The 13301-nt window shown below is 35.7% G+C and overlaps 1 protein-coding gene across 7 annotated transcripts in view; it reads right to left on the reverse strand.

The window, feature by feature from the left end:
* Positions 1-674: 674 nt before the first annotated feature.
* The window catches only part of LOC150094718 (myotubularin-related protein 9), a 282350-nt gene continuing 269723 nt past the window's right edge, over positions 675-13301 (reverse strand). For all 7 annotated transcript variants that reach the window (XM_090410951.1, XM_090410948.1, XM_090410952.1 and 4 more), the window contains one exon: positions 675-4603. In XM_090410951.1, the coding sequence (XP_090267077.1) occupies positions 4519-4603 (85 nt within the window). In that variant the 3' untranslated portion in view covers positions 675-4518. The remainder of the gene's footprint in view (positions 4604-13301) is intronic.

Here is a 13301-nt window from a genome sequence, read left to right on the forward strand (position 1 = left end):
GCTATCTCTGTATGAGATCGGCTAACTCACCTTCAATTGAAAGAGTCCATATAAAGATTCCTTCCGTCGTGACAAGAATCAATATCGATCTGATAATACTGGAATGTTGACAGATAACAGGCTAATCTGAAGAAAAACTGTTGATAGGAAGGATTATATTGGTGTAACTTTTCATGTAGTACCATCATAAGATCCTGTCTCCCCCCCCCCCCCCAAGAGCATATGTCAGGAATTTGATGATGGAGGTCAGAATGTTTGAAATATTAAAAACGACTATAACAATTCCTGCTTTTAAATGTATACTTGAAATAAAAATAACTTCAGCACTTCAAAAAAGCTATTTTATTTTTATTTTTTAATTTAATTTAATTTTTTTAAATACAACTATTTAGTAGTAATTTTAATGAATATTCACTTACAATTTTCTGCATGCAACATATTCATGTGATCCCAGGGATTAACAAAATTTTTTGGTTTCAGTTTAATTTCATTGACATGTAGAACAAATATGTGATATTTCTTCTGCACCAATAACAAACATGCTGATAGAAAGCCTAAAATCATTTGTATAAACATAACAAGAGTTACTATATTTCTACAAATGTTTTGAGCTTTCTATTAGTATGCTTGTTATTATTTATTAGTATGTAATAAAAAGATAATTAAATCCATAGTAATTTTCCTTCAACTTTTTATTTCAAAATAAAATTTACTGTCTTATACATGATTTCAACAATATACATATAAACTAAGCATAATAAATTACTTGAACAGTATTCATTTTTCATTTTTGAAAAAGAAAAGAAAGGAGTACTTGAACAGTATGTAAATTTATCAATGTAATAATCATCTACTAAAACTGGAAATTGCACAAGTGATAAAAACAATACATCCATAGATATAATTATACTGCTAAAAATATTTATGTCCATGTACATTTTGGGAAACCTATTCTGTAGATTTTTTTTTTATTTGACATACATAAGATTGAGACACAAACAAAAAAAATTATCAGGAATGATTTAATTTCCATATTACAATATCACTGCATTTCTTTACAATAAAAGTGGAAATGGCATATGAAGATTCCAGACTTTTTATGCAGTGGAGACAAATATATTTTCACTCTTCCTCGGCTGAATTTAAGGTACTTAAATATAACAATGGTCTTATGTAGTTTCTAATATCTGAGATGCTCTCATCTCAGGTTAAATTAAAAGTTATTAAAAATATTGAAAAAAAAAATTTTTTTTAGTTAGCTCTTTGTCTCCAATCAGTCTTGAACAGAAATTGTCAGATCCCATAATCATGAAAACAAAGGTAAGTGGAGAACATAAAGAGTGTATAAAATGTACATCAGGTTCATTATAGATGTAATATCGCAGTAAAAAAATACTCACACTACTCACAGTTCTACTATATAAATTGGAACATGATGACACAGAAGGTAAACTGTGGTTGTTTATTTATTTATTTTTTGATACTAGTGACCATTTTGTATGCTGGTTTGATAAAGTGTTAAATTCTGCATCAGTTTTACTTTAAAAAAACAAAAGCATCTTGTTTCCCTTACTCTTAAAACACTGAGATATATATAGTGATCAACATTCAGAACCTTCCTTAAGTTTACTTTGCCAGTCTGGCTGGCAATGTGGATAGCACAATCGCTTCCTGCTGTAAGTTTAAATCCTGCCATGGACGTTTGGGAATGCATTTAGGTGAGAGATGAATTTTGATGTCTGGTGTGAGACCACTGTTCCACTTATTGGAGGCCAGAAGTGGCTTGAAAAAGTACGTTTGGTCTCTAGAGCAGGATTTCTAGAATATGTATAAAAAATTTTATACACGCTGCTTGGAAAAAAGTCAACAGACACCCCCACGGGCAAGGTGTATTGTGCTATGTAATGATTCACGTGCTTGTAGATGGTATAAATTGCAGGAATATGATGCTCCCAAGTCAGAGCAACTGTGTCAGTAAAATGAGTGTAAGAAGGGAATTAACAGTGTTTGAAAGAGGCATTGTGATAGGATGCCATGTTGCAGGCTTATATGTTCTACAAATAGGCCATCCCAGGTTAACAACTAGACCGAGATGGAAGCACAGGGAGTGAACTGCAAGTGCTACCCGCAGTGGACAACTCACCACATTGACTAAACATGACCGTACGGTGCTACGAAGGATAATACGTAAAAACTGCCATTCATCAGCAACATGTTGAATGCGGAGTCCTGGGCATCGACTAGAACATAAATCTGCACAAAAACATTCAGAACCAAGGCTCACAACATTGGTTTCCATGGCAGGACCACAATATGCCTGACATTACCCAAACCAACACGAAGTGCCATTTTCAGTGGTGCAAAGAGAATGTACAGCAGGATGTGGAAGCTTTGAAAGATGCGTTATGGAACAAAAAATCATGCTACACCCTCTACTGAGCAGATGAATGGGTGTGGGTGTAGTGGATGCCCAGTAAACATCTCTTACCAGAGTGCATAATCCCGACTATGAAATTTAGAGGGCGGTGTGATGATATGGTCCTATTTTTCCTGATTTGGCCTCGATCTCTGTTTGTGGTGCCACGGACACTGAACTCTGAGAAGTATCTGAACATTCTTGACAATGCTTCCTACTTTGTACCATTTCTATGGAAATGACCCTTGTCTTTTTCAGCAAGACAATGAACTATATAAGGTTGCTGCTGCTGTAACTAAGTGATTCGTGGACATGAACATCACCACACTCGACTGATCTCAACCCTATTGAACATTTGCGGTATGAACTGGAGTTGGGCGAGGTCAGTTGTGTGGCCCACAATAGTCCAGAGCCTCGTAACATGCCTACAGGAAGAATGGTCCAAAATTCCCATTGATCACTATTGTATGCTTGTGGAAAATATGCCTCATAGGATTGCTGCAGTCATCACAGTGAAAGGAGGTCTTACATCTCATTAAGGTTGGTGCCATTACTGTTTGTTCCTCACACTATGGTAGCTGTTGGTTTCTTTCCAAACAGTGTATATCTACACATACACAAACAAATAAATATAAAAAAACTTAGTCTACTCATGGCATTAATGTGCTACAAGTTTACAAACTTTTGTGGGTGTTAAAAAAAAATCACTTAATGATATGAACAAAAATTTTTACATCCATGCTACTACACAAAAGTATAACATAATTATATATATATACAGTTATCTCTGTGGTAACTTTTCTGACACCTCTTGCTTAAAACTCTTAAAATAATCCATCTTGTTGAATTCTGAGGTTCAATTCTTTAAGAGTTTTAAGCAAGAGGTGTCAGAAAATTGGAAACTGCAAACAAACTACATTGCTTGCAGTTTCCAATGTTTCTGCTGCCTATTGGAAACTGCAAGCAATGTAATAGTGTATCTTAAATTACAATCCAAGAAAATGCAAATAAATATATATCTCAAAGGATACATTATTATCAGCAAACAAATCTTCATTCATAATATTTAGATTTTTTCATTACTTTCTATGAATTGTAAACATCACAGAAAATATAAATTATGTTTCTGAAAAAATTTTGCCACCAATGGAATAATAATAATAATGATATATATATATATATATTTTTTTTTTTGTAAGATTTCAGAATTTTCTAGATAAGATTCACCCACTCTATTACACATTATAACCCAGATGAAAAACTGTAATTGTGTGTAATATCTAATTTTTTGAACAGCATGTTAATATACAATGTATGTCAAATGGACAACATCATAAAAACAAATATATTTAAAATCTACAAATTTACAATGAGATATAATTTAACCAAGCCAAATAGGTTTATCTGCATGTACTTTTCCAAATAATAAAATAATAATAATACTGTGGTAATAATAACCTGACTAGAGATGAAATATTGAAAACAGCAATAAAGTATAAAGATACCCAAGCAAAGCAAATACCCAAGATAGCTATATATATGTATATTTTATGTCTCCCCCCCCCCATGAAAAGTTATTTAGAAAGAAATTCAACATTTAAGTCAGTAATTCTGAAAATTCATTTCTTACTTTGACAAAAACTAAATAATAATATAATATTAAGGATTTTATAGATAATAAAGACCTTAATATTTTGTTTTGCTCCTCGCTCCCCATTCAGTCACCTTGTCAGTAACTGAATGAGGAGAGAGAGTGAGAGAGAGGGGGGAAGGCTGACTATAACTCACAACTTTCCCAAACTTGCTATGCTCTTAATATTGTTAATAAATTCTTAGCACCTTATATTTGCCATTGTATTAATCTAACAATATGAAATGACAAGAGTTACAGAAATAAAGGCTATATGAAACTGGCTTTTGCTAAACATATTTTTTATATTTTAAGAAGATGAGAATAGAGATCTAAAACAAATTTTGACAACTTGATACAGATTTATTTATGCTTTTATTAATTCAATAACATGCAAACAACCAATTTACAGGAAAATAAAGAGCATGATAGGACTAACACTGCAGGACAGAACTGGGCCACTTGCTAACATTTAGCTGTTATCACAGGAAATTTCATCTGGTGGGGGAGTTAGCAATCCAGCATTCATTGCCTCTCTTTCTAGTTCATCCAACTGTCTATAAGGAAGAAAATAGTAATTAGAAAAAAAAATTATGCATACCTGTAAAAATTAATACTGGTTAAACATGTGTCAAAATGCTTATTGTGTCTAATATTTTATTAGTCATTATAAAATCTAAGATAATATAATAATGAACATCAAAAGAACTACATTAAAAAACTATTTTAAAATTATTAACTACATTAAAAAGAACTATGTTGTTGTTGGTTGTTATAAGATCTAAGAGAATAAAATAAAAAAAAAACAGTAAAAGAACTACATTAAAGGTAACATACATCATGCAGCATGTGTTTAGTACTCAAGTTCACAGTTACAGCTGCATGAGAGAAAGAGGGAACATATTATTAGAGTTCATAGGAAACAATGGACACATATATCTAACAAAAGGGATATATTTTATCAGAAGAATATTTAAAAAAGTTTTCTGGTCCCAATGTCATGTCTACAATTGTACTCAAATGTTGTGATGAAGAGCTAACACTTATACTTCATCGTCTCTGCAATCTTCTCCACTTAGCTGGTACTTATCCCAATGCATAAAACCAAGCAGTTACTATCCTATTCTAAAAAAAAAAAGAGGGATAAAAGTCTATTATCAAATTGTTGCTGACTCACCATCCTCTTCGAAATAATGTAGAAAGTTATCAACCGTTAACTTCTCCACTATCTAAAGGTCCACCAGTCCAATCAGCAACCACCAATATGGATTCTGCCAACCTAGATATACAGCTGATCTCTTAGACTACATTACCCACCACTGGACATGTGACATGGAAGGGTTTGGAGAAACATGCTGTCATTGTCAACATTTTCAGGCTTTCAATTGTGTTTCGCATCGAAGTCTGCTAAGCAAACTGCTTTCCTTCAGTCTACCTCTCACCCTCTGCAATTGGGTAGCCAGCTTTTTTTTTCTGGCTGTTCACTGCATGTCATGGTAGATGGCATCCTTTCTTCAAGCTTTCCACCAATGCAGGAGGGCCTAAGATCAGTTTTCTATCACTTACACTCTTTCTCCTATACATAAACAACCTAGTCTCAAACACCAGTAATCCTATATACAACTCTGCTGATGATAGAAAACTCCACTTATCCTATTAATTTAACAAACCATACAGTGCTCAGAACATTCCAAGTTTCAAGATCATCTTTAACTAATGCCCTAAGCACTAATATCTATACCATCTTTCAATGGAGTGAGGACAACCTGGTTACCTTCAAATGCCACCAAAACACAGCTGGCCTTTTTCTCTCACAAAAAAGAGATCTTAGTTCACCTTCCCTTACCTTCAGTAATAAACAAATCACCAAACAGTCTCAGATCTCTTCTCAGACTGGCATTTTGGCCTCAACTGGAAAAAAAAAACAAATCACATCAATAGCTTCCTCAACCTCAAAAAAACCTGCCTCTATCCTCCAGAACAGTCTTCTCTTGAAATGCTTTCCAACAACTATAACCTCTAACTTTTCAAGAAAAATGTCAATAGATTTCTTCTTCTTTCTCAATGCTCACCAGCACCCCCACACATAGCACTGAAGTACTACAGATTCTTTTGCCTCTTGAGTATGGAATAATTATTTATACATAACTAAGAGTTTATAAGGCAGAAAACTGGAATAAAATGGTTACAATTATTTTAATTAAAAACACAATGTCTCATCCTAATTATAGAGGATTTCTTCAGGTGTAAATACAAAAAGTAGTAAACAAATAGCAAAGACTAACAAAGGTGACAACCACTATGTAGTTATAGAAGAGACTGACATTTTTTTAAATGTAATGTTTCTCATTGTGCATTGCTTTGTTCAGCATGTTTATGCATTTGTGCACACACACACACACACACACACACACACACACACACACACACACACACACACACACACACTCCATCACAGAGGATTAAAAAAAAAAAACCATTACTACTGCATAGAGTGTGCTACAGGCTTGAGAGACTATTTTTAGAATCAACATCAGCTTTGAAATGCTCAAGCCATACTCGATATCAACATCAGCTATGAAATACTCAAGCCATACTCAATAAGTATGGCTGCATTAATTGGCCAAAGATCTCAGATAGTCATTCTAAGACCACATCTAGTTAAATTATTTACACTAAACACAATCAAGTGGCAAATAGGCTCGAGGATACATAGTGGTTGGTTGGCGAATTTAGTGCTCCTGTGAAGTTGGTGATTTTTGTCTGTTTTTACTGTGTTTTCCCTTAGAAAATTAGTGTTTTGTTTATTAAAATTAGTATTAAAATTATTAAAATTAGTATACTAGTGTAGATTCTAGCGCTTTATAGTGTATTTAGTATTTTATCATATATTTTTATTAAGATATTTCAATATTTAGTATACATTTAAAATGGTGCCAAAAAAGGGCAAGAAAGATAATGCTAAAAAAAGCACCGCAAGCAAGAACAAGAGCTTATTATGCAAATGGAGGAGGTGGTTAACGAAAATGAATTAACCGCCAAAATAGCAAAGTTGAAACAGATCATCAGAGAGACAACATGGGAATTGCAAAAAGTTGAGAGATGTTTAAATGAGCATAGGGAGAAAAAGAAAAATGAACAGGAAAATAAGAAGCAACAAAGCAAGGAAACAGGTAAGTGACGTTGTTAGTAAAAAGAAAGAAGTTATTTGGTATGGCGACTCTATAATTAAACATGCTATAGATGAGCGAGTTATAACATCGAGTTTTCCTGGAGCAAAAATTAAAAATATAATGCAAGTAATTCAAAAACAGAAAAGAAAAGTAAACAAAATCGTAGTTGTAGTAGGTATGAACGATTTAACTGGCGATAAGTTCAGTATGAGAGAGAATGTGAAAGGGTCGTTGGAAGAGGCGAGAGTGAAGAGTGAGAAAGTGGAAATCGTTAGTATTTTACCTCTCCATGATAAAAATTAATTAAAAAGAAGGGCTATGATGGAAAACGATTCAATACATGGGCTATGTAGTTGTATCCATAAACTCACATCCAAGGAATAGATGCGAGTTTTTGGATGTGTGGAGTGAGTTTGAGGGAAGATTGGATTTGTATAAGAGGAATGGCCTACACCTGAATGCATCTGGTATCAGGGAAACTAAATTATAAAGGGAGGAATGTGTGAATGTGAGTGTAAGAGAGATAATGTTATATAACTGTGTTAATGAAGAAAATGGGCTTTGTCATAGAAATGTTGACGAGGCAAGAACGATTTCAGGTTTGCGTTCGTCCGGTTTGGACCTATCATATGTGTGCAAAGATGTCTATATGTGTAAGACATTAGAAAAGAATAGAGATCTGCAAGTTGTCCAACTGTGTCAGGCAGACTGCAAACAAGAGGATACAAAAAAACATTCAGGTAGATTATTATGTCTGTGCACAAATGCTAGGAGTATCAGAAACAAAGGGGTAGAGTTTGTTGCCTTAGTTAATATGTTGTGACCTCAGATTGTAGGTATTAGTGAGACCTGGCTATCAGAATCAGACCTACTAACTGGTATTGAGTAACATGGGTACAGTATTTTTAGGAAGGATAGAGAGGATAGGAGAGAAAGGGGCGTGCTGCTAATGATATCGGATGACTTAAATCCAGTAGTACTACTAACAATATTTCATGTGCCAGTGAGTTTGAAGCCATCTGGTGTGAGGTGGAATCTAACAAGACAAATTACATAGTGGGGTGTTGTTACAGACCTGGTGGATTAGTTGCTAGTGATGAAGAAATGAATCACCAAATAGAAAAGATGAGCATGAAAAGAGTAATCATAATGGGAGACTTTAATTATCTAAATATTGATTGGGTAGCAGTAAAATCTCATGAGAAGAATGAAAATACATTTACTGAGCTGTTGCAGGACAACTTCTTCAAGCAGCATGTGACAGAAGGAACTCTCCCAAAAATAAAGCCTCCCAAACCCTACCAGGGTTTGGGAGGCTTTAGTTGTCAGAGGTCCCTCTTTGCATCCCGGGCCACCTTCGGGTACCCGTGGAGGGCGCACCGCCTAGATCGGACTTTGGTTTCATTTTGTGTTATGTTTGTGTGTGTGTGTTGTTGAGGGGAGGGGGGGGGTTGTGGTCCTGGGGGTGTCTCTGTGGCGGAGGCGAGGTGTTGAAGTTAGTTTTGGTCCTTTCTCAGTGATCTTAATATTACATTAAACCTCTAACATGAACACTACAGTTATATGGTGTCAATGGGGCATTATATCAAGCAATACTTGGTCTTTATTTGAGTTGTAAGTCAGCTGTTAGAATACAGGAAGATGGTTTAATGTCAAATCTGGTGTCAGACAAGGATGTACATTATCCCCTCTGTTATTCATTATCTACATGGATCACATTATCAAGGAAAGTGGTATTAAACATGATACCAAAATTGGAGATGTTAATATCAGCTCTTTGCTTTATGCAGACGATGTTATACTTCTAAATAAATCCGCTACAAGTCTGCAAAATTCCCTGATTAAATTGAATAACTGTTGTAATAATTTGGTATGAAGATCAGCATTAAAAAGACAAAGACAATGAAAATAGGTAGAATTGTTGAAAATGTCAACTGTGTTATGAACTGAGAACCTGTGGAACAAGTAAAACATTTCAGCTAATTAGGCACGATTTTTAATGAAGATGGTAAATTAAATATGGAAATGGACAACAGAATCAACAAAGCTGGTATGGTAGGAAGTCAATTGAATAAATTCATATGAAATAAGAGAGAAATTAGTCAGAACACTAAATTAGCTGTATACAAGACAGTGTTCAAACCAGTTTTAACTTATGGATCTGAGATATATATCTCAGAGATATATATATAGATCAGAAGTAAAACACTTGACCAAAAACTAGAGACCACAGATATGAGAAAGATTAGAGGTGTGAACAGATGGCATCAATGGCAATATCATATTAAAAAAGAGGATATTAGGAAAGAACTTGACATTGTCAGCATCCGGAATATGTTAGCAGAGCTAATCTCAGGTGGTATGGTCACTTAAACAGAATGGGAGAGGAAAGATAAGCAAAACAAGTGTTCTCTGCCAAGTTGGCAGGAAAACGACCCAGAGGAAGACCAAGATATAGGTGGATTGATATGGTACAAAGTGCCATAGGCGATAGAAATATAAGATCTGATAATGTTGGAGTCTTGACAAGTAACAGACTGATTTGGAGGAAAATTGTAGATAGGAAGTTAGTAATGATGTAAATTTTTCATATAGTACTATCGTATCCTGTACACCCCTTGTGGGTACATGGCAGGAATTTGATGATGATTAAATGATGCGATATCAGAATGTGTCCCGAGAGTTTGAAGAATAGAGTAGGAGTCAAATGGATGTGTAATCTTATTAAGCAAGAGATTCGTAAGAAAAGGACAATGTGGAAGGAATACTGTTTGCATAAGGAGAATAGTCACAACTGTTGTATGGAAAGCAAAGTCTGAGTATGAAAAGAAACTAGCTCTGCATGCTAAAGACAACCCATAAGAATTCCATTGATATGCTGCAAGTAAAAGAAAGAATGAATATGAAAGAATAACTCTTCTAAATCCAGATGGTGTGAGGGTTACAGATGCAGAAGAGGTTGTTCAGTTAATGAGTGCCCATTTCGTTAAAAGCTATCAACCTGGTGAACGCAACATTGAGCTCAGTGTTACCTCTTCACTAGATGAAAAAATGCAGATGTGTGAGGCTAAGGTTTTAGAGCTGTTGTACAAATTGAATAAGAATTCAGCAATAGGGACTGATGGAATATCAGCATGTGTGCTAAAAGATGTTCAGCTGACCTGGCCATTCCTTTGACCAGGATGTTTAATACGAGTCTCAGAACAGGAAAGATTCCGCAGGAATGGAAGGAATATATGGTAATTCCATTGCATAAGGGCGGTGCAAAAGCTGATGTATCCAACTATCGACCAATTTATATCTCAGGAGTGGTGGTGGTGGTGAAGATTTTGGAAAAATTGGTTAGAACTCGCATTCAGAAAAGGGTTGACAGTGAATCTCTACTTTGCAATGAACAACATGGGTTTATTAAGGAAAGGTCATGTTTTAGCAATTTGTTCACATTCTATAACAATGATACCACTGAACTAGACAAGGGGAATGGATACACCATGATACTTTTAGATTTCGCTAAGGCTTTTGACGGAATACAGCATGGAAGACTGTTGCATAAATTGGAGAAAAATGGGTTTGGGTTATAGAATATTAGCATGGATAAGAGGATGGCTGATTGACAGATATCAAAAAGTGGTATACGGGGGATCTGAGTCTGAAAGGTTTAAGGCAACAAGTGGTGTACCACAAGTATCAGTGCTTGGTCCACTGTTATTCAATCTGTACATTAATGATATTGGGAAGGATTTGACAAGCGACATACAGTTATTTGCTGATGATGCAAAGATAGGTAGGGTAATCAGGAATGCTGCTGATATGCAGTCTTTGCAGAATGATTTGAATAGGCTGGAATTGTGGGCAGTGGAAAATGGATATCAGTAAATGTAAAGTCATTCACTTCAGCATGATTAGATATCCAATGTCATATTATATCGGTGGGATTAGGCTAGAAGAAACTGATGAGGATAGGGATCTTGGAGTGTTAATAGATAGGAAGTTGAAGTTCAGGAGCCATGTGGCAAAGATTGCAAATACAACTCAAAAGATAATTGCAATGCTGAAACGAACGTTCACATGTAAAGATAAGGATGTTATTTTGCCTCTTTGCAAGGCTTTGATAAGACCTCACTTGGACTACTGTGCATAGGTCTGGTCTCCTGGTTTTCGTTGTGATTCTGATATATTGGAGAGAGTACAAAGGAGAGAGTTAAAAATGATATCAGGATTGTGGAATACTGATTATGAAGACAGATTGAGAATTTGTAGACTGCAGACACTAGCAAACAGGAGAAAGAGGTTGATTGAGACTTACAAACTTCTGAAAGGGTCATACAGGATTTCAATTTATGGAGGGTGGGGAAAGGATGAGAGGGCATCCTTGGAAGCTGAGAATGAAGGCCACCAAGAAGGGTGTGAGGGCTAGATTTTTCTCTCAGACGGTGGCGTGTGGTTGGAATGGATTACCTTTGGGTTGTGAGTGAAAGCAGTGTGAATGAATTCAAGAATAAGTATGATAGCTGGTGTGTGTAGTATGTGGTCTCTAACTCCCTGGAGGTCTCTCTTAATAATAATAATAATAATAAATTAATTGCATATTATCCAGTCTCCAGGAGATATCATGATAAACATGGGATGCAGAATTTATGCTTGGTGAGGATATATTGTTGGAGATGGAAGAAATAAGAGATCTGGGGGTGATAGTGGATAAGGATCTGAAATTTAGGGGACACATAGCCAAAATTGTGAAGACAACACAGAGGCTTCTGGGAATGATGTGGAGGACACTGACGTGTAGAAGTAGGGAGATTCCTGTTCCGTTGTATAAGGCTTTGATTAGGCCACACATCGACTATTGTGCCCAGGTTTGGTCACCTGGTTTTCTGAAGGATGAAGAGATGTTGGAAAGGGTCCAAAGGCGATTGACTAAGGTAGTTTCTGACCTCTGGAATGTCGAGTATGAGGAAAGATTGAGAAGATGTAATTTGCAGAGTCTTGTGGACAGGAGGAAGAGGGGAGATATGATAGAGACCCAAGTTGGTAAGGGGTTGTTATAGGATCAATACTGGAGAAGTTCTACAGAAAATAGTGGGAGATCAGGGGAGAACCAGAGGTCCTCCCTGGAAACTGTATAAAGAGGATGTGAGTAGGGGAGTGAGGGGACAGGTTTTTTTTCATGCAGAGTTGTAAATGATTGGAATGCCTTGCCTGAGAGTGTGGTGTCTGTAAGGAGTTTGAACGTGTTCAAGGCACAGTATGATGAGCTGTGTGTGTGATAAAAGGACCTCCGAGATGAGTCTTTGACTCCATGAGGTCTTGAGGTAGCAATAATAATAATAAAGACATTAGTTCCTTTTTGGTTACAATTTGAACTGTTTCTGCAACTACTCAGTTGAGTGCTTTGTGTTTTACAAACAGTTCTAATCTGTAGCCTGAAGATGCTACTTAGAAATCAGAAAAATTAGCAACCTAATAATTTTTTTTTTCTTCTGGTGTTTTTTTTATACCATGAAGCATCCCTGAATAATCACTAACACCTAAGCCTTTTATTACATCACAGATTCTACGTGGAGATGAAATCCCATATAAAGTGCATCAAATTAGATATGTGAACATCAAAATTGCAGCGACAACTCAATAGGCTTACTTTCTTAAAAAGATGCCAGGACACATACTGCACTGTCTGAAGTTTAAACAGTAGTGTCATTCTAAAGCTAAATACATTTATATGTAGGAAATTTCACTATTAATATGGGAATGGATTAGTTACATATTAATATCCGCATTTCTCCTCTAGTCCAAGGTCTCAGAGTTCCCCTCTCGAGCCATCATTGTTTAGGTCTCCCCTTACTTCTTTTGGCTGGTGGCTTCATCTCCAGAACTTTCCTTCCCACATAGCTTTTGCTTCACCACATAACATGATCAAACTACTTCAGCCTTGATTCTCTAATCTTCTCAGATAATTGGATTATCTTCATTGTTCCCCCCTGATCAGTGAGTTTTTGATCTTGTCCAATCTTGTTACACCACTTGCAAGTCTCAGCGTTCTCATTTCAGCTATGTCTATTCTCTTCTTCCATCTCTCGATCAT

This window comes from Typopeltis vanoorti, chromosome 21 (genome assembly GCF_054136105.1).
Source record: "Typopeltis vanoorti isolate ZY-2024b chromosome 21, IOZ_Tvanoo_1.0, whole genome shotgun sequence".
Classification (NCBI taxonomy): domain Eukaryota; kingdom Metazoa; phylum Arthropoda; class Arachnida; order Uropygi; family Thelyphonidae; genus Typopeltis; species Typopeltis vanoorti.